Source organism: Topomyia yanbarensis, chromosome 3 (genome assembly GCF_030247195.1).
Source record: "Topomyia yanbarensis strain Yona2022 chromosome 3, ASM3024719v1, whole genome shotgun sequence".
Classification (NCBI taxonomy): Eukaryota; Metazoa; Arthropoda; class Insecta; order Diptera; family Culicidae; genus Topomyia; species Topomyia yanbarensis.
The window spans coordinates 250,075,241-250,098,161 of NC_080672.1; the positions used below are offsets into that span (position 1 = coordinate 250,075,241).

General features: G+C 35.0%; 1 protein-coding gene across 4 annotated transcripts in view; it reads right to left on the reverse strand.

Annotated features, from left to right (window-relative positions):
- LOC131689104 (lachesin-like) overlaps positions 1-22,921 on the reverse strand; it is a 107,975-nt gene that overhangs the window by 29,832 nt on the left and 55,222 nt on the right. For all 4 annotated transcript variants that reach the window (XM_058973920.1, XM_058973923.1, XM_058973922.1 and 1 more), the window contains 2 exons: positions 19,927-20,028; positions 19,746-19,854 (listed from right to left, as the gene is read on the reverse strand). In XM_058973920.1, the coding sequence (XP_058829903.1) occupies positions 19,746-19,854; positions 19,927-20,028 (211 nt within the window). The remainder of the gene's footprint in view (positions 1-19,745; positions 19,855-19,926; positions 20,029-22,921) is intronic.

A 22,921-nucleotide genomic window follows, 5' to 3' on the forward strand; every position in this document is an offset into this window, starting at 1 on the left:
TACGAAGCATGTTCTGTTCTTGCGACTTTTATTTTCGGTCGCTCATATATAAATAAAACTAAGTACAGTTATGAACCTAATGACTAACGATTCAAGATATAGTGAACTTGAACAAGTGATTAGGAGTCCTGGTGGTATTCCGGGTTCCTTTCGTTTACTCCCATTAACGAAACAGCTCAGTTATAACGCAGTTTTTTATGCGCTACACAACCGACAAAAGAAGATACCCAACATGTTTACTTGCAGTTGCTAGCTGCCCCGTGCCTAGTAGGTACAGTGGACATAGAATCATTTGCCAGTGAGTCTCTGTGGAACCGAAGTAACATAATTAACTAGAAAAATGTTCCGTTTGCAATTACGAATCTATTATGAACAGTGGCACTCAGTCGCGGTACACGGTAACCGGAACCTCCAAACAGTACTGAACGTGGCAGAGTCTAGCTTGTTGGTTTGTATCAACTTCACCGAGATGACTTACGAGCAATGGGTTCCGAAAATGCTCTCTGTGCCAAAGTCGGACCCTGTTGTGCTTCGTTTGGCCTGCGGACGTTTTAGTACGGTTTTTGGATGCCAGCCAAACCACTTTTTGCTATTTTTCATCAGCGTGACACTTTGATACCGGCTTCTCGTGTTTTTGTTTTTACACTGAAAGAATATCATTACGAAATAATAAAACAGAACAAAGTTGAATGTTTTATTGTCGATCCCTTCAAAGGGATAGCGCCCTCGTTTGCATAGTTACGGTGACCGTAATGATAAAATCTATTACCTGAAGGCATACGTGAGTACTGGCATACGGGAATTCGGGTCGAGATTTTCAACGTGGTGCGAACCTTTATGGTAACCCGAACATTGAAAGCAATGATGAAAAGCATGATGATCAAATTTAAATAAAATTAATAGTGCGTTTCATTCCACGCTTCTGTTTCAGCATCTGAAAACCTGCAGAATACACGATGAATGTAATTTATTTGTTTGAGGCCGCCCAGAGGAATTTTTGTCATTTGTTTTCCCGCGCCATCCAGTCAAGCTGTGCTATTATGCGGGAAATAATGTTGCTTTACCGTACTCTTCTATTCTCAGCTGTGCACGGTTCAAGTACTTTTTCATCCGCTCTGTAATTTAGGAATTTTCTCACGAAAATCACCTACCGGCACTTTTCAAGACAAAGATCAGTCGTCAATCTTTTCCCACCGCTTCGAATGCGATCCTGAAACGATTGAATTCTTTAGAAGAACAATTGTTAATATTACCACTGTAAGTCGATTTAACTTCTTGGAAAACAACAATCAGTAAATATGCGGATGGGATAATAAATTAGTGAACATTTATCAATTTAAATTGATTCAGCTCGAGATTTCGTTTCGAAATGATCAAGGTGCCACCAAAAGTAGGAATAGCTTGTCAAATCCAATCAAAACTGCCCAGGTGTTTGGCCTGATTTATGTTGGCTTCCACATCGAATAAATTGACTTGGTTGTGGACCTGTTCTGGCACAAAATGCAGCTCGAAACAGATAGGGAAGAATGTTGTAATCGTAACAATCTGTATGACGCCGGTGAATAAATTTTGACATTACTTGTCTCGTATACGACCAGAAGTAACTTACGACGAAATTACCGCCATAGAAGTATGACTTCGACCGGTTTCGCGGTACTCAAACCCTTAGTTCCGGTAGTACTGGTAGGGGAATTATGGTTAAAACTGACACCTTAAGCTTAACAATTTTTCTAAGTTGCCACAAAACCAATAAAATTATAGTTTTTATGCAGAATTCTTAACAAGACTTAATTTTTTCAGCGCCTCAAAAAATTAATTTCATTAAAAATTATTGGTTGTAAAACTTGGAAAACAAAGTTACTTTTTGTAGGCACTGCGGGTAAAAACGCCACCCTATAGGGGTAAGATCGACACCCCCTTTAATTTATTTTCTCTCCACTTTATTAAAATCTTTATCTTTATTAAAAATGAGATATATGCGCGAATAATAAAGTGTGAGTATGTATGATGCAAATGTGTGCTTTTTATTGATCCATCATGTAGTGAGGGGAAGAAAGTTCGAAAGCGTAGTACTATAAATAAGAATATTTTATGCTATAGGATTATTTTTTGATGAGTATTTCCAAATAATCCTTGCGCACATCATTGCAACCTCCAGTGTCATTTTATTTCGTAAGAGAAGATTTGCAAGCGTTCTACGTTCTGCTAATTGGATTCATTCACTTATAAGTGACACACACACACTTCTTAGTAAAACTATTTTTTTCAGATTTGATTTTTCGGACTCTGATCATCACCGATCTATTGGGGTATACATAAGATCATTGTCTCATTGTGATAAAGTTCGTCTATGACAAACCAAGAGAACACTAGAAATTCGGTTTGATGAGCTTTTTGCAGAAATAGTAACAGCTTCGATAGAATCAGATAAGCAAAAATTCCAATTTTTGATTTTTAAAGAGACTTACAAGAAATAAACACAATAAAAGTATTTCTGTTGATACTATAGTGTTCTAATAGGCTAATTGAAGTGTCACAAAGATCCCCAGTATTTTGAAATGAATCGCAAGTATACACAACCATCTTAACAGCGTGTCGGTTTTACCCTAACCATAGGGTGTCGGTTTTACCCCAACAGCGCACATTTTTTTATACCTCTCGAAGCAAATATTAAAAGATTGACAAGAATCTGTTGAGGCTGTGATCCACCAGGAGTTTGATAACCTTTTTTTCCATTTTATGTTAACGACATTTTAGAGTCAATTTTAACTGTTGTAACGACATTTTATTACCAAGGGACTGGAAGGTAAAGTATATTTTTCAATGTTCAGAGCTATAGTACTCAAGGGAGAGCAAGGAGTCGAAGGTAGAAAGATTAGAAAAGCGTGGATGTCGTATTCCACGCTTTTCTAATCTTTCTACCTTCGACTCCTTGCTCTCCCTTGAGTACTATAGCTCTGAACATTGAATACAATTCCCATATAAACTGGTATCACCATGATATCAAAATGATGCAAAATCGATTAAAATGGGTGCAATTTTTTTTGGATTTGCCAGTCTAGACCCCATTGACTAATTAACTAACTAATAATTAGTTCTTGATAAATGAAAAATTCTCATAGGGGAGTAAAGGAAAATTTCAAAATCGAATTTACATTGATCTCAAAAAAAATTGACGGAAATTGAATTTTTTGGACTTCGGAACATTTTTGCCTTTCTCATATAGAAAGATGTAATCAGTCTAAACATCGACAACCCTCCGCCACAAATGACCCCACTCCCAATCTGCGTATTTTACAGCAAAAATGCATTGCAGTTCAAGGCAAAAGAAGTTCAGCGTGGCCACCATATTGCGAGAGACTATTCTAGAGGTACAATACCAACAATTAAGTCCATAAAAAAGAATATAATAAAATTTCCTGCCGGGTTTGAAATTTCGATTTGAAAATGAACACATTACGTAATGTGCAATAACCGCATTTAATAAAAACCAGTGAAACTTTTGTTTGAAATGATTTTGAGTTTGAAACTACTTTAAAATTGAAACTAGTTTGAAATTCTCTGGCTCTCCTCCTGGATCCGCCACTGATTTCTACTGAATATGTAATATACATTTCCACCATTACATTGAGAAGGGCGAAATTAATATCAAGGTAGATTAAAACAGATTTTTATAATTCGACCATTCATTTAGCCTTATGAGTTAGGCAATCTTGTTTTAGTATTTTTCTAAAAGTAGTTTTAATTGTGTGCAGGAGTGCAAAGGCTTTTCCGAAAAAACGCAAATGGTACTGTTATATTTAATGGTCAGGTCAGCTCATCCATCTTTGATGGAAAAATCAATTTTCAATATACCTACTAAGGACCTTTCTTTATTTAGTAAGGTTTCAACCATAAGGTCATTCGCCTACACTGCAGAACTATTCCCCGCTGCGCTTTTTGTCATTCATCAACAAATTGATTCAATACACATAGTTTAAATATTTCTAGAAACGATAGCGTTTTAATTGCAACTCAACTTGTAAATTATCGATTACTGTTATTTTTCAAAACAGCCAAACTATGACGCAAATAAAAATCTGCTTTGAATTTTAATCAAATCCCAAAATGAGAGGAAATTTTAGATCAAATATACAAATTGTGTAATGTATACTTGAGCAAAGCCCCAAACAATTGCATTACATTGCTAAGCTAGTTTCACGTAATCTATATCCTCTTATCTAATAATTTGATTAGTATATCACACTTTTCCATGAGAAGTTAAGTTTCAATGTTTTAAGCGAATATTTTATGCATCAGTTTCATCGCCTACTGCGATTACTTGCAAGCATTTTCTTAAGCCAAAATCCTGTTTATATATTTGTGTTGAACCAGCGAATAGTACTATTTTTTGCTTTTGTCAAAATATAACGATAAATTTGAACTAGAAACTCAAGTATCATTCTTTAATTTTGGAGTAAAGTAGCCCCCGTGGCGTAAAATGACGGTATATCTGTTTTAGTATATCTGTTTTGGTTGTTTAAATATTGTGCAAAGACAAAGAACCATGACTCCTATTCCTGCTGAGAAATGAATATATAAAAAATACCCGAAATTCGAAAATAACAAATAACACTCCTTGGATTCACACCGCGAAGGCTGATTGTAAGTATTGCCGTCCACTCATTCGGTTAAAGGGTGAAACATAAATTGAAGGTGAGCACGGAGCATAGGCTTCCGGTCATTTTAATACGAGCGCTGTACTGATATCGTTTAGTTAATTGACCAAAACGAAAAACTTTTCCATGTATATCCTGTGTTACTATGTTTTAATTGCCGCATGGTTCTACTGTATCGAAATTGTGGGCTATTTTCAGCAAATTTAAGACTAAGAGAAACGAAAGCAATGAAAATGAAAGACGGATAGGTATTATAGAGCGAACCAGTTATAAACTGAGTACGGAAAACTAGAACTAGGCAGGCTCATACGGACATGATCGAAAGAAAATAAAAATAATCCTTAACCTTCTGCTAAGTAGAAGTTGGGCGTTGCACCCAAGTCTACCGCATAGTCATTGATAGAACATATCTCATCATCATATTTTACCGCCGTCACCGGCGGTAAAACATGATCTTGATCTTCAGTCTGTTCGTAGGGATGCTTCAAAAGCAACTTTCATTGACGATCTACTAAACGACTGTAGTGGCTCCTACAGATCCTGAACTTTCGTCGTCGTTTCCTTCGACCCCATTCATTCTTTCGTCGTCCCTATACCAGGGCTGATTCCCTATAAACATTTGAAAAGGGCTAATAAGATTTGTAAACAAACTTTCGTTTTGTTGATTTCTCTTAATTTGTCATAATTCCAACACAGAAAACATTTGAAATTGCTTCTACGAAGGGTTAAGATGTTAATTAAAGTGCATTCTTCAGGAAAATTTAATTCGGCTGCTGAATAATGAGCAAAACTAGTTGGTTTCAAAAATCTCTTTTGCCCCTTTTTAAAGAATTATTATTGAATTACGGCTGTAATAAGCCATTCTCTTGTATATGTCACCTATTGAACAACTGTTCTGATGTCTTTGACTTTCACCTTTCCCGTGGCATTACCAAACGGTTAGTTCGTTGTTTCAAGTTCGTTAATACCAGAGCTACAAAGGAATAAAAGCCTAAAGCGTTGTTGATTTTTTTTTTCAAAATATTAGCATATAAGCCAGCGAAAAATGAAAATATTGCATTTCCAAACACCTTTCTATTGAAACATATTCTGGTTGCACAGTGGGAGGGGCACATTGCACTCCCTTGGCCCTGCCCGGAGCCGTCACTCGATGCGATACGACCTGTTGTATTTCTCCCAAGGGACTCAATTTCAATTAAACTCATTAATTCAATAACCTTACAAAGAAAACTGCGTTTCTTTGAATGGAAGACTACTTTAAAAATCATATAAAAATCACTAAGCTCATGCTATTCATTTCGATACTTTTTCTCTACTATTGTGGGCTGCCATTTAACATCGCCAATTGCATGTGCTAACTGCCAGATGGCCAAGTGTCAACAGAAATGGAAATGAATGTTTGCGCGTGATGCCGTGCAAAAATAATCAGTACCCAAATCTTTCGACCATATGGGTTTTATATACTTTATATATTCTATCGTATGTTGATTCAATATTCGATGAGCTGGTCTGGTCTGAAGTAATGAAGCATAATATATCAAATATTTCTCATAAATGCTCCACGGAGAGGATTTCAATGCATCTGGCATTATTTTTCCGGGTTGGATTTTACTATCATTTTATTATAAACCAGTCGTCTTTATTAAAATGCACGAAAACACTAAGGCCTAGTTTTGAAAGTACAATTGCTTGTATTTATTTTAGTATGACAATAAATACGATTTGAGGTCGTAAGAAAATAATGTTTGTGCTATGCAACAACGATGTAGGCCACGAGATGAGAATCCGAAATTACTGCCTAGGGCTGCAAGTGATTAATTTTCACGCTATGCACAGTCCAAGATACGGAACCGAGTAGATCGAGAAGTCATTCCGATTCTGAAATAGTTAGCATAATACAACGTTTCATGTGAATTACAGCATACTAATTGGATGGAAATCAAGACTATCCATTTTAAAACAGTGGATATAGACACATTCTCGTGCAAAAATCTATGCGTCTGCCACTATTGCATAATTTAATCTGCTGGTATTTGCAATCTATTCGTTTGGCAAGATATGTAGTTGAACTAGCGAACCACTTTGAAGCAACACATGGCAATCAATACACTATCGTATCAAGTGACTACCGGAAAATGGCTTCTTGTTCATCTGTATGCAAATAATGCATGTCATTTTCCTCATTCGGCACGCTCTTTGCTGAGATTTTGCACACAGAACCGTCGTTATTTTCATACTTCTGCAACGTGAATGCAATCAGTCGATGTGAAAAGGAAAAGCAACACCGCGACATCCATCGCAAAATGATTCTGGAAATTCTCAAAGGCGACACAGAAAGATGGGAAACAAAAATGAAGCTAAAAAGCAATTTACTCCATGACGCTTTTGCTAACTTTATAATATAATGAAAAAAGTTAAATCACACTCGGAAGAGTTTAATTAAAAATGGGCCTCTGGAAGCCATACTGGGAGTAGGCATCAGCTGTTGCAAGGAATTTAGTGTCACTGAGCAGTCTCCTTCAGCATGGAGCACAATTCACACAATGCACTAGTAATTTATGTTTAAAAATTCATAGGTATCACACATGCCACACTAATAACGGAGGACCATCTTTAATATTTCATGCTCGATAGAATATGAAAATTTGGCCAAGCACCCACTACTTAGATACCATGATCAGTATTTTGTCACATTAGTTAAACCCAGCCCATTATCAGGCTCTACTAGATGAGGCACGGTTCTCAGCGAAACATTGAAACTTGTTCATTATTTCCCTTGGTGCTACTCAGTCACTCCGACATTCTACAAGGCAAAGCTTATATCGTAGAAAGCCAGTTTCCCAGGCAGATGTCGCTAGACTTTATCGGAACCCATCAATTTAGTATTAATTGCGGTTAATGGCACTCTTGTGGCATATTGTAGTAGCTTGTTTTCGTTAAATTTAAGATAGATGTTATAATTAATAGGAAATTCTATTCAATAAGGGCTATAAAATTTTCTCCAGCGCATATCGATATGGAGAGAACTATTTTGGAACGGAGGACCCTAATTTTCAAGACTTGGTTAAAGCTATGGTGTTTTCTGTCCACTCACTCAGGAATTTGCAGAGAAATACATTGAAGATGTTTAAATCGGTATATCCGAAGCAAAAAAAAATATGCACCACACCACAGGTGAATGAAATATTCGCTAATGATATAACAACCATATCAAGTGGACCCCGAAATTTACATTAAATCACCGATTTTGAAGATAAATATTTTTTATATAGGGCACATAGAGTATAACTGATATGAATATTTTGTTAAAACATTTACATTTCTTACAAAAGAAATGCATAGGATTCTCTCAAACTTTGAAAACTTTTTCCGAGAATCAGAGGGCCAAGTCTCATATACCAATTTACTCAACTCGACAAATTCGGATGATGTATTAATGTGTATGTGCACTAATTTCATCTTAACGAAACTAGTTTCAAAATAAAGGCCTAACATAGTAATTTGACACTATGATTTTTGTTTTTGAATTTGTTGTTTACTTTTTGGAATTTTTAATCATTTCCTCAAAACATAATATGTTTTAAGCAACAACTTTCGAACAAAGCAATGAAGTCGTATTAATATGCATAGAAATAGAATGGTTAGAAAATACTTTTCTAACAAGCCATCGTCTAATTACGTTCAATTCCGGACTAAGTGACATAGCATTGATTTCGAGAAAAACGAGTTTAAAGTTCGAATCACCGCATCCTTTACGTTATAATTTGAAATGAATATTTGTCTTGATTCTTGCTAATTGTAACATATTCCAAATCTGGTAAGTCAGATGCGGCTAAAATATTCTTGATCCTGTGCTACCTTTATCTCATTTTTAAAGGTTTTGCGGCTAAGTTCGGTCTGGCTTAACACCAACCAAATGAGATCGTCATAAAAAGCATATTTCATTACTATTTTTTTTGGAGAAAAACAAAACCGATTTCGAATATCTGGGTATAAAAATACATCACACGTGATTCATGGAATTCAATTTCGAAAACAATTAACTCGTGAATCAACTCAATAATGAATCAAATATTTCTCAAAAATTAATATGTATGTCCACTTCAAAGACTAAACAATATATAAGTTCACTTCAAAGTGAAAATTTGTCCAGAGTTGATTATTTTCCCGTTGGATTAAGCAATCCGTTCAGTCGTGAGATTGATGTAGTGGTCAGTGAATACACAGATCTTCAAGTAATCAACCTACTAGTAATAAAAGAAATTTCTAATATAATCCATATATATTTAGATTATACTAGTAGCATCAGCGAGAGCATCTTTATTTTAGAATCCCAAAATTTTAGTAAAAAAAATAGTAATTCTTTTGCAAGATGTAAGTTGTACTGGCTGTGGCGTAAAAATTCCAGTCGCATTATTTAGAATAAGGATGTAAGGAATCAAAATATCGCTCAATATGCAAAAAATATGTCACAGCACTAACCTTTATCCACAGACAAACAGATGTAACACGAGATGAATTTTCATCGCCCACAGAACAAACAGTCGATTTAAATTATGAAATATAATAATCTACCGAGCATGGCGCTTGAGAAGCGATTTTGACATAGCTATAATGTGTTACTTCGTTACCGCAAGCACCAGAAAACCAAAATGTAGGGAAAGAAAGGTGGGATCATTCGTCACTTTTGAGTGTATTAGTTTTATACACGTCAAATTGAACATGGCGTCCGCGACCCATAAAATAAATAAACATAAAGATCATAACGAGCTTCGGCTCTGTGGATGAAAAGAGAGAAAAGACCGAACTTCACCACGGATCTTCCGATTCGAATACTTAGGGACACTTTTATCTCGAAACTACCGATTAAACTAATTATGACTGAATCGAATCAAAACCTCTGGCCACAGAAAAGCCCACTACGTTATTTGTTTGTTTTTCTTCTTCATATCCGTTTGTTTTGTCGGTTTTATCGAAGAAAAAATTCAACGGTACTTATACTTAGAACAATGTGGCCGCCTGTACCGTCTTGCCCGAAAACATTTCCGCCATTTTTATATTATGCAAACCAGAACAAACAAAATGGTTCAAAAATGTGAAATGTATTCCTGTATTATTGTTTCGATGTAACGAATTTAACCGGATCTATCCAATGGATTCGAATTTGTCGGTCCCTGGAACTGACGGAAAATTCAACGTTGGCGGGGTGCAGGAGCTACGAAAACTGAAGGTACGCTCAGACCATATTCAATCTAGATATATTTGATGATCCATCGCAACCCAACAGGAGGTGAAACATTAGGTCGTGGGAATAATAATAATTAAATATTTAGGTTGCGTCAAGATACAGTTCCGTACAAGACCAACACATCGAGGATACTTTGCACTTCAGATAGAAGCAAAAATTTCGTTAAAAGGGAAAGTAGCGCCATGTACTCGTATGCAGAATCATAGTGGCGAACCATCAGTTTAGAATTTTATAAAATTTAATTCTCTCATAGACTACATGATGAGTTTTCACTTGAAATTGTTGATGCGAATATTGTCCTGATATTGTCAAGGAAATTTTAGAGGCTGTGTTTCTGCGATCTTCATTCAATGATGACCTCGATAGCACAGCCGACTCTTTAAAAATAGGCTGCATATAGCCTTGTTCTTATAGTAAAAGTAAACGCTAGCCTGGAAAATAAAACAAAGAGTACCTGATGTCTCCGGGATTCCAAAAAAAGCTCGCGGGAAAGAAAAGTAATTAGAGACAAAAATCAATCAAAAAGAAAAACAAATTTGGCGTTGCTTAATTTCCCCAACAATAAAGAGTTGTGTTGGGTTTTCAGTCATAGCTCTGGAGTCTTTGAATTTATCAACAGCAATCATTATGCAATCGAAAAATGATGTACGTGTCGCTTTTTTCGCTCTTCAAATTTAACAACTGAAACAATGGTCCTACCTTTCCTCTACTACCTTACAGTTGACAAGCGGTATGGGCATTGTTGCCAGGATTTCGGTTGAAAAAATAATTTCCATGGTAACCAGAATCACATTTTGTGCAATGTGTTGAACAGATGTCGCTAGCATACCGTGGGCTATGATTTTTTTAGTATTTTTTTCGAGCTGTTGTGTCTGTCTGTCTGTTCTAGTCCTGATAAGATTTGAAACAGTTTGTATTATGAGAAAACTATAACTAATTTATGTTCAAACCCTGCTGTCTTCTGAAGATGAAGGGTTATTATTTCGAAACGTTGCACTACGTTATGTGATCAAAAATCGAAAACTACATCAACTCCAATTTAATTCAATTATATACTAAGCGTTCATATAGGAGAGACTGAAGAGACTTGATCATCTTTTCTATTTTTCAATCCAACTCTGTAAAATGATAAAAAATAAGTATTTTCTGTAGTATTATATAGTTTCAAAGGATGACCATAACTCATTAAATAATTGCATGGAAACATTTCACAGGACAAGAACAAGGAGCATTTCTGGAAAGCAACAAACAAATGGAAGAATTTCACTATTCTCAAGCCATTTTTGTTATTATATTGGAACACAGTAAAGACGCTGAATGAATGAATTTAATAATTGACGAAAGCGTGTGGCACCCTTCCAAATATGGTCAAAATAGGTGTCTGGTTCATTTGTCATCCAGTTATTTGGCATAAAGTCATTTGGAATAAAATCATTTGGTATAATGGTCATTTGGTATAATTTTGAGAATTGATCACACTGGAAGTCATTTGGCATAACGGCCATGTGGTATAATTTATTTTATCTTCAGGATAAAGGTCATTTGCATAATTTTTATTTTTGCGGATTCATAACGGACATTTGGCATAATATCGAGAAGTGATCACACAGGATTTGCCATTTTTTGACTATAGGGAAATTAAATTGCGGATTGTATTGCACGCTCATTCACTTTGATGTAATGAAATCATGAGTACCGTCATCGGGGGTTACTTTACGCCACGGGGGCTACTTTACGCCAAAATTAAAGAATGATACTTGAGCTTCTAGTTCAAATTTAACGTTATATTTTGACAAAAACAAAACATAGTATTATTCACTGGTTCAACACAAACATAAAAAATGGAAAAAGGTTTAAGAAAATGATTGTAAATAAACGTAGTAGGCGATGAAGCTATAATATAAAATATATGCAAAAAGCATTGTAACTTAAATTCTCTTGAGAAAGGATGATATACTCGTCAAATTATTAGATAAGAGGATATAGATTACGTGAAATTAACCTGGCAATGTAAAATAATTAAATATAATGTAAATAATCTATATTGCACAATCTGTATACTTGATCAAAAATTTACTACGGATTTGATTCTAATTCAAAGCAGATTCTTATTGACGTACTAGTTTGACTGGTTTTGAAAAATAACAGCAATCGATAATTTGCATGTTGAGTAGTGCAGTTGCAATGGAGGCTAACATATAAGAACGCTATCGTTTCTAGAAATATTTAAACTATGTGTATTGAAGAAATTTGTCGTGGAATGACAGAATAAGCAGCGGGGAATAGTTCTACAGTGTAGGCGAATGAACTTATGGTTAAAACCTTACTAAACAAAAAGGTCATCAATATATTGGAAATGGATATCTCATTAAAGATGGATGAACTGACCTGACCCTTAACTATAACAGTACCATTCGCATTTCTGTTGGAAAAACCTTTGTACTCCGGAATACAACTACTCCGGAATAAATTCATAAGGCTCAATGAAAAAGTATATTATTAAGAGCGTTTTTTCTCGGCTTTTTGTTTTTAATTGTAGGACTTATTGACTCTCCAAAACAAGATTATTGGATGCGTGGTACGCAGTTCTTGAACATAACCTTTTTATTTTTACGAGCACGACATTCATTTGAATTCACACATAAATGACGATTATAATCTATAACAATAAATCAAGAAGTTAACATGATTTAGAAAAAAAACTGTTTTGGCTTAAAGTAGCCCCCCCGTGGGGCGACTTTACGCCAATTTTTAGTTCTTTATATCCTACTTCTGCCATATGTAAAACATCAAACAGTTTCAAATTTGAAGTTGCGTGATCGCAGTGCTTGAGTGTAATATACAAAACGTACTATTTTTGGCGTAAAGTAACCCCCGGATGGCACATATTTAAAAAAAATCACACCTTCCTCAATTTTTCGGATATATCTTAAATTCAAGAATAAAGTTTAAAACTACGTGTTATAGAAGTATTATCACCATTCAGGTATTATCGCCAATTGTACTACAAATATGTCCAACAATTAGTGGCAAATACAGGCATTTCTTAACGTATTCAGTGCTGATTTAATGCAGTCGTTGCATTTGCACCGTCACGATAGAGTTTTGATTTTAGCCCTCCATTCGATCTAAGCAGGGCAACTGGATGGTGTGAGGTTTCTATTTTGGCACGTAGACCCTTCTTTATTCATATTCAATGCCTGTCTCGTAACGATGACAGTTTTGGCGTTACCAAATCATCTTCAATTGGTCGCAATCAGATCATCGATGCTAGTGATATGCTGTTGGGCGTTCCGCACAATGGTCCCATATTCCCATATCAGAGACCCATAGACTAGAATAAAATAGATCAATCTGAGGGTCATAAGCTATAAAATTAGCTGTCAGAAGGTATTGGCAAATACAAGTTTGCACACTGATAAGCGATCAAGGTGCATACAGGCAACTTGAAATTGTTCGGTGGCTTTTTTTAGCGGTGATAGGTTAAAATGAAACACACAATATGTCCTGTTATCATCGCTATAAATTTGCTTAAGTTACAATTTCAATATAATCACTTAAAAAAGTTAATGAAAATATCTCATTTATGAGGGATTAATCTGTGAAAACACAATATCAAAAGAAAGAGCATTTTTGATTAATTTTGGTCTTATTTCTAGAAAAACGGTAATAATCCATCCTCCGTATTTAATGTTAATTATCTCTTTTGCTAATAGCCCGATTTTAACAAACTATAGTTAGATGACCTACTTCTTCATAAAATTTCGAAATTCACAAAAAAACACTATTTTAATCAAGAACAGAAATTCCGAAACCCAATTCCAAAAATCTATAACAACGGCAACTATTTCAATCATTTCAGCACCAAAGATCAAAACGCAGCCCACTTATGTTTACATTGCTGCATGTTAATGACAAAAGTCAGGGTCTTCTCTTGTCCACCAACTTTTCCAAAAACACAACATTGACTAAAAAATAAATATTCGAGAAATAATAATAATTAACCAGTTTTTCATAGCTCTTGTCCACTGTGCTCCGTAGTGACAAAAGGAGAGAAAAATCCCGGAAAACGATATTAACAAGTTTGGTTGGTACACGGGGCAGGCAGACAAGCATGTGTCACATCCCATGTACCACCATTCGATGGATGGTGAACGATTTAACGATTGCGGTAACGAGCACACGCATTGGTAGGAAGCGATATTTTTACAATAATATTATTTAAAACATTCTAAATGCTTTAATATTTTATTATAGAATGCTTGATTTTTATAATTTTGTTTCAAAACATTTTTTTATTTTTCCTTTAAATCCTTCCATTGATTATATTCCAGAATAATTTGAGTTCAATTTCCATTTTGCTAAAATCACAATTTGGCGAATTTCTCGTATTTTGAATTTTGTTAAAAACTGTATTGTATTTTGCACTTTGTGGAAGGTCTTACGAAGGATAAAAAGGTCTAAACAATTACTTTTTCGGCGACTGGTTTCGGGCTCGGTGTTGCCCAGCTACAGGATGTTGTCTTTTTAAATGTAAGATTACTAGAAAAGATAACGGATCTCATTTCTAGACACTGAGGCATTGGAAATTGAATAAGGCGAAATCCTTGCACTACTTTTCGATGTACAAACATTTTAGTATAATCCAAAAAAGCTTTCTTCCGCTGCTTGCAGTAGTTCGCTACTAGGAATTTGATGAAACTTGTGGTGAGATTGAGGGAGGCTTCAATTGATTTTCCTTCCCCATTGACATTGAACATTATTATAAAAACTAACTTGTAGATAAATAAACATGATGCTCTAGAATTTTTAAAAATTTTAATAAGTATTATTATAATGTGGAGAACATATGAGAAACATGTCAAACTTACTGCATATCTCATTTTGTTTAAGAAAGCAATGTTATTTTAGTTGGCACAAGTTCGTTGAAATAAGGAAACTCTATTGATAACAAGATAAGGAGGAGGGCGAGAGGAAGCGGTAACTGAAGCAAAGATTCGGTACCGACTTAAAAATACAAGACTGTTGGTAATCAATTTAATTTTTTGCTTTGACTAAAAATTATAAACATTTTATTGCAAATGATTAATGCAGTCGGTAAAGGCATATATGGCGATTCCAGGAGGTATTACGTTGAAAGCGAGAACAAGAGAAACTTTCAGCTTTTTTCTAAAACTGAACAGTAATATAATCTTAGAAAAACTTTTGGAACTAAATAGCTGTTATTTCTTTGGATAACAACATATTCTACTTCAACCTTTTTTTTTTCATTTTAACGAGGTTATATTAGCTAGAAATTACGAAGTAGGAAAAGGTATAAAAAATAGTTATGAAAGGATTTGGAATATACAGATAGAAAGATGTCGGTTCTCATGGTAAAGAGGGATGACTTTGCTGTTGCCGTGAAACATGGTAGATTTGAGCAATTCGTAGTAACTGCCTAAGCACGACTCCTACCAGCAGAAAATAAAAAAATAGTCTGGAAGATGTTAAGCCTATTCCTACCCTAGTAAAAATTGAAGTTTCATAGCACGCTACAAGTGTAATCTTAGTTTAATGGTAAATACCAAAAGATATATGTTTAAATTTCTTATTTCTTGGAAAGCATGAGATATATAATTCCGCCTTTAGGACAAAAAGTTTTGGGGAACCTGAGATTGCCTGATCACAACGCAGCACCAAGTTCATAAGGCGATTAGTTCAGCAGTCACATGATTATCGGATAACACACGAGGAAACTGGTTCGATGTGGAGTGCCAACGAGCAACAGATGAGAAAAATCAGATTAGGAGCTTAATTTCGCACTGGTTATATGTTAGAACAGTGTAGTGAGCTGAAAGCCGCTGAAAAGGACGCATGTAGCGCGCAGGAGAGAGACTCGTTAAAGTGATCAGTAGACAATAGACCTGTAAGGCGTCGTCGACTTTTGGGGAAAACTTTGCTCTCACTGGAGGTATGCAATCTAATAAAATATGTGTGTGGAGTGTGACTGAAAAGTGGTTCCCTGGAAATATCTAATGCATGGTTCGCATCAAATGCCCAGGCGCTATAAATAGCAATGGTTTACGAAAAAAGAATTGATTTCTTTCCTAACTATATTTTCTAAAAGTACAAGTATACCTAGATAGTACGTACATCTTCGCTTCGTTTAGCGTACGTACTATCGAAACGTACGTACTATCGAATCACAAAAATAAAATTCAAAATATTACTTTTTATATTTAATACAGAATGAAACTTCACAAAAATTATATTAATCACTAAATTCATCACCCTATTAGTTATAAACTGTCCTATCACCAAGTACTTAATCTTTAATGTTATGGTTTCCATCAACCAGGATGGTTGAAAATGGAGTGTAAAAACATTTCCTTGGTCCCGTAAGTTCCTTTGAAATTGGTAGCATTGTCTTGAGCATTTCGCCAAATTTATTAGGAATTTTGTAGAATTTTATTGATGTTCGTAGCACTTCTTTAAAACTCTAGAACTATAGTGAATCTCTGAAATTCGTAAGACTTGCTTGAAAATCATAGATAAATTCCCTGAAGATTTTCCTAATTTTTTGATCTGCCTGAAGCAGAAGGAATTGTTTTTTTGTATATTTGATTCATGATTAATTGTGAGTTTCATGAAATGCACTTGGCATTTTTTAAGTTTGATAGAATTTTATAAAATTTGCAGACACCCCCTGATGTTTAAAAGGTTCCATTCCTTAGGATATTCTTGACACTTCGCAAACTCTCCGGAGTTTCTTAAGATTCTACTTAATATCGTAGGATTTCCTTGAAGCAGCTTGACTGAATCACCGATAGCCGTTAACAAAAACTACTGAAACCGTAATATTTCTAAATGTTCAGGTCGCAGAATTTCCCAAGGTTGGTAAAATATGTGTGAAAATCGTGAACACTCCGTTTTCTATAGAAATCGTTAGTATATAAAGTTTAATGTATTACTCAAATTTCATACGACCTTCGTAGATGCTTAAAATTCATTGAGATACTCTGAATTTTGACAAAACCAAACTATAACTAATGAGTGTCGTACAAATTATCTGAAGTAAGATCTCATTGTAAGTCAGCAGTCTGCCAAAATATAAAAGACATTCCTGAAACTTGTAGGGCGTCCCAAAAGTTTGCAGATTTTTTTATACTTGTTAGAGTTTCACAATGAATTTATGACTTGCTTAAAGTTTGAAATACTTTACTGTTACTATAAATACTTTAATGTTTACTGTGTTTAAAACAGTAGCGTCCAATAAATTAATATAACTCAAGTTGTAACAATCCGAAATTTTGTTAAAATAATAATTAAGCTATATAATTTCAAGATATACACTACTCACGATCGCATAGTTGTCTAGTTTTCTATGGGATTTCCTATCTTTATGGGACTGATATGCGATCATGGGCAGTGCAGTGATAATAAATAATATAATTTTAAAATGTGAAATTTTTTCGTCTTGTATTAACTCGTCAAACATATACAACATCTTAAATTCTCCAGGCATTCTGGGCGCAGACTTGCGCAGCTGAAGCCTAGTTTAAGTGGAACTAAATAGTTTGAAGATCATTTTAAAGAAAAATTTGTGAGGGATATCGAGGGAAAAGTTAGTTAAAGCCAAATTCAATGTTTTTAGTTAAATTGTACATATACAAACATACTCATCTTTCTGCACTCCATATTCACCAAAACCCGTCCAATACATAGCTCTTAGTAGCGTTGCCTGATAAAAATACTAATATTGATAAGTACAGTTCGACAAAAAACATTCTGACGAGCAATCAATTATCAATATTATTTAACTTATCGGTAAATAACGAACCACCTCATGAATTCATCTACATATTAAAAAATCACTTCATTATTAGCAAAATTAAGGTTGAAACAATGAAAAAACATATATCCATAATCATTCGCGAGATAAAAACAAGTTTTTGCTGAATTTTTTTGGTGTTATTGTACAAGGGGGGGGGGGGGGGTAATCAGAACATATTGGCTTAAATGGCACGTTCCCCGTATGTAGTCGGGGATTTGTGCCTAAGGGGGGACCACCGTGCAATGTATCCGATAACTCGTAACTACAATAAATACGCATTATTTTCTTCTAATAACGTTTTATGCTAAAGCATACTTCCAACTGAAAGCTTCAAATTGGCTTTGCTTATTGCAGGATACATAAGGCAAATGTCAAAAAAATATTTAAAGAAAATTTCCAGTCAACTCATACGAAATCACAACTTTATTTATTCGTAAAAAATTCCATGCATCAATAGTTTTCGAGAGTTTCTACATTTAAGAAATAAATGAAACAACGTGAACTCCAATAACAAAATAAAGGCTTAACATAACTGAATATTTTAAAGCCGTATGCGCCTATACATGTTCACCTAAGCGTCCATTCGTAATCAATTTCGTCCTCTGATCTAATAAATTAGCCGTGTAACGAGAAAGGTTTTCACAATTTCTTCTAAAATAAAAAAATGTGAAAATAATATACTATCAAACACTAATTTACAATACCCAGAAAACATTTCATAAGGAAAAATAGTCTCTCCCTTTGCATGATCTACTATATTGCTTGATTAGTTCATGTCATTCGCCCAAAGTCTTTGTACCTTTTGGTAATAATCAGTGATGCGAATTTTCATTTTCAAATGTCAATTTTAATTCAACCTGCCCCAACCATGATTCAAATTCAAAGCCTCCCTCAATCATTCACATACGAGTTAGCGGGATTTTCATGACAAAACCGTACGCGTAAATGCGTTTTCAAGCATACCGTAAAACGGAGTATCTTTGATCACCGGGGTAAGTTTGATCAAATGTGACTTTGTTCAGTGACGTACGATAAGATGATTTTCTTTAACAAAATCATCGAAACAAAATATAAACCATATTCCAAACATGTTCCGCATCTACCAGCAATGATTATTTCGTCATTTAATATAGCTTTATGAACACAAATTGAAATTGAAAATGATACAACTTTCATGCATTGTTTCAATCTGTTCAAACAATTCCTTGTACATCAATGAAATCAATCAACTTTAACTGAACTGATCATTTTCTTAGAAACCGTCAATATTTTTGTCCAATAATTTATTTTATAAAATTGAGATTTTTATTGTTAACTATTTAATTTCGACTATTTTCCTGAAAAAGTTCGATAAAAGTTAGCTGTATCCTTCTAAGCAATTTTTTTCTCTCTCGAGACGTCACAAAATCAGACCATGAAATCGCCTGCAAATATGCGATTTACACAACATTTGGAGCGTTATTTCTCATTTCGATACACTTATTTTACTGATCAAAGTTACCCTGAAAACAACGATTGAAAATTTACAACAAATTTATTTTATTTTTATAGTAAAACGAAATAAATTTCCAAGCAATTTGGAAGTTTTCATACTATGGGTATCAGTACTTGTTTTAAAAATGCAAATAGTTACATCTACCTGTATTGAAGAAAGTTATTCGAAAAAGTGTAGAAAAAATGATCAATGTTCCCCCGTTTTACGGTACAAACAAACCTATTGAAAATTAGCTGCTCTGAGTAATAACGACACTTAACATGGGATGTGGCACATGATAACAAAAGAATTGTCTTCGGATAACTATAAACGTTTCATACGGTAGTTTTGAAATATTGCCCCACTGCAAAATATTTTATCACTTTCCGACGGGAGTAACTCATCGAATCATTATTATAGCCCATTCCATCTGCTTTGTTGAAAACTAAATCCCACTGCACCGAGCATATAGAAGCAAAGAGAAAGGCTAGGCTCAGCACAATAAATCACAGAAAGCAGCAAAGATGACATGGTTTACGGCAGTCTTACCTACTACCCGGAGCTCCAGGAAGATCGACGTCGGTGGATGCGTTGAAACCTGGCACTCGTACCATCCGGCGTCGCGGTCCTGTACGAACTTTATCTGCAACGTCCAATCCTGCAATTGTAAAGCAATACATATTCAAGAAGGTGTATATTCGCTACCTAGCTCCGGCCATTGTGTAAGAACCTCGGAGTTCTGCAGGTGTGTGGCACTGAATCGTTCGTCGCTACTGTAGGTCGTCAGCCCAACGGTGAGTAGGTGGTAGTCTTTCCGCCTGATCCATGACACCTTCGATACGGGATGAGGAAGAAACGAGAAAAATCGCTACTGTGAGTTTGTCCAGTGGTAAAGGATAATGTAAAGTATAAGAATAAATATTCAAGTTGATCGTTTCGCAGGGAGTTACTAGTGCGCTTTTATTTTCTATTATGGTCGAAAGAAGGAAGATTGCGTTATACACTTGAGAAAGAGTACAAAACCTGCCTCGTAATGATAATAGCGTGCTAGGCGAGCAGAGGAAGTTAGAAGAATACAGGAAGGTGTTTACGGTCGTTGGATGTAGCTGCCAGCTCATTTACCAGTGGCAATGGCAGAATACCTTCTTCCGCTGCCTGTAATACTTGTCACCATATAACAAAAGAAGACAACACAAAGCCAGCATTACGAAGCAGAAAGGTTCTTCCTCTATTCAGTATGCCCAGGGACCTAGAGCACACATTTTAATTAAAGGGTTTTTGCATGCACTGCACACTCACTGCAAGTATAGCGGTGGTTTTTGTGCAAATTGGAAAAAGCCCTCAGGTTAAGAGAAAAATTGCTCAGCTACACTTTGTGGAGAAAATCCCCAGCTGAAGTGAAAGGATAGTCAAACATTCTCACGATTCACATGGTGGCGATTAAATTATATCCATCCAAAGTGATCTAAATGAGATTTTAACTCATTGAAAAAAGTGCTAATTGATAAGGTGATTTAATGAGCTCTTGCACACACCAAGTGGTTTATACTGGAGTGTACCACAAAACAGTCGAAGGAGAAATGTTATTTTATTGTTGGATTTCTATATTGAAATTTCAGATCAAAAGCTATTCATGCAGTCAGTACTGGTTTGGACAATTTTCAAAGTGTGGCCCAGTAATTCTGAAACGATTTGTCTCACGTTCATACTATTCATTCCGATCTATCAACTATCTTTCTTTTCCTCAATTTCAAAATTATTTACATTATTTCAATTCTTTTAATATTATTATAATTATTTGAATTGTATCATTAATTTAATGTAACACTATTCTTAATGTACAATGTTAATGCGATAACATCATCATGACATATCGCCAAAAATCAGCAATGTATACATGCTATTTGTTTACATTTTTCCGATTACTAATATCGATAACTCCACTGTACAGTACAAAGCATGAATAATATCAAGTGTAGCGCATCACGTGTTATCGGTAGTTTTTCGCAACGTAATGATAATAACAATACCTCAAAATGTTTGTTTCGTTGAACTGTAGTTGTGAATTGGTGAATTCAGTGATGGGAAATCATTTCATCAATACGTGTGAGTTTGTGCTGATGGTATGTGCCTAATGCATACGTGTAGCACGAACACGACTTTGCAAACTAAAGTGATTTCAGTAAAAATTTTGGGTTTTAACTATTGTGCAACTGTCAATATATATTTTACAAAATCAAAATCGTAGCTAAATTTCAACAAACTCTGCAGCATCAGTAATCAGATCAGAATATTAATAAACATGTAATAGTTGTTATGAAGTAAACTTGATGTAATCTATGCTTAAACACTAAAACTATAAAAAACTATAAAAAGGATTAAAAATTTACCTTTTGTCAACCAGTTCGGGTTCGATGTTGCCCATCTACAGGACGATGTGCAACCCACATCGAACATCGTGCTGTAGATGACCTCGATGTTGTCTGAAACCGTTCGACAAAAGGTAAATTTTTAATCCTTGTTATAGTTAGTAGGGACAATAAGTGTTGTGTCCTGTCTCGCGTCGCGTTTTTGTGAGTGTGAATCGAGTTCTTACGTTGGCACAGTCCCAAAAAATAAGAACAGTATCATTCGGACAAAATATGGTTAACAAACAAAGACCCACAGGCATTGAAAATCACTAAGCGTTATCTTTCAGCTCTAGCAAAAACTGTTGAGCGAAAGGTCGCTTCCCACTGAAGGACTCATATGTCGGAGAGTGGCGAAACGCTCGACTGTTCCGTTATGTATCCGACGCGGTAAATTCAATTAATGAAATTCCCATGTTTTATCCATAGCTGGAAATTGAAACTTTGTGACATCTTAGAACTTCACTAAGTCAAGCTTTTGGGTTAATAAAATTGTTGATATAGTAAGGGGGGTAGTGAAGAGGGGCTCCTGATGTTTTTTACTACGTAACAGACCGACGTGCCAATAACTAAGCTAATTTCAAACCGATTTTGATACTTTTGGGAGTTTTGGATTCAGGAACTCATCCACTTTTGGACTTGGTAAAAATGAATGGGGTTACTTCATTCGGTTCCCGGGAATCCGGATTTCCAGAAGCATTTCGGAGTAGGTTCCCGTGAGGCTGTGAGTGGCCATTCCATTCCAATTCCATTTTTCAAATTGCCATAGCGTCCCGTAACAACAAATAACAGAATTCCGAGATAATTTGAAGAGTTTTGATACTCATATTGTTAGGATATTATTAAAATATAAATATAAAATATAACTTTACTCCGGAAAATCCGGATTACCAAGAACCAGATCCATTCATCCAATTCAATTTTACCGAATCAAAAAGTGGACGAGTTCCTGAATACAAAAATGTCCAAATCGGTTAAAGAAAGCCATAGTTATGAGCATTTCAATTTGTGGGTACCCTAACTAAATCCTATGCTAATTATACACAAATGTGAAACAAAATTTTCTACACCTATCTGCACGCACATAACCGTTCACAAACACGAAAATGAACAAAAATTTACAACTTTAACGTGAACGATACAAAACAGCGGTGATCATAATTTTAGTTAAACAAATACCCACTACGGAGTGTATAGTCAAAAATAGGTATATTTCCACCTAGTGCTAAATTGTTACCCTGACGTGTTACAAACTAAATCATTGTGAAGAAATTTTTGAAAAAAATTGAAATGGGATTTCACAGTTTAAAACCAAAT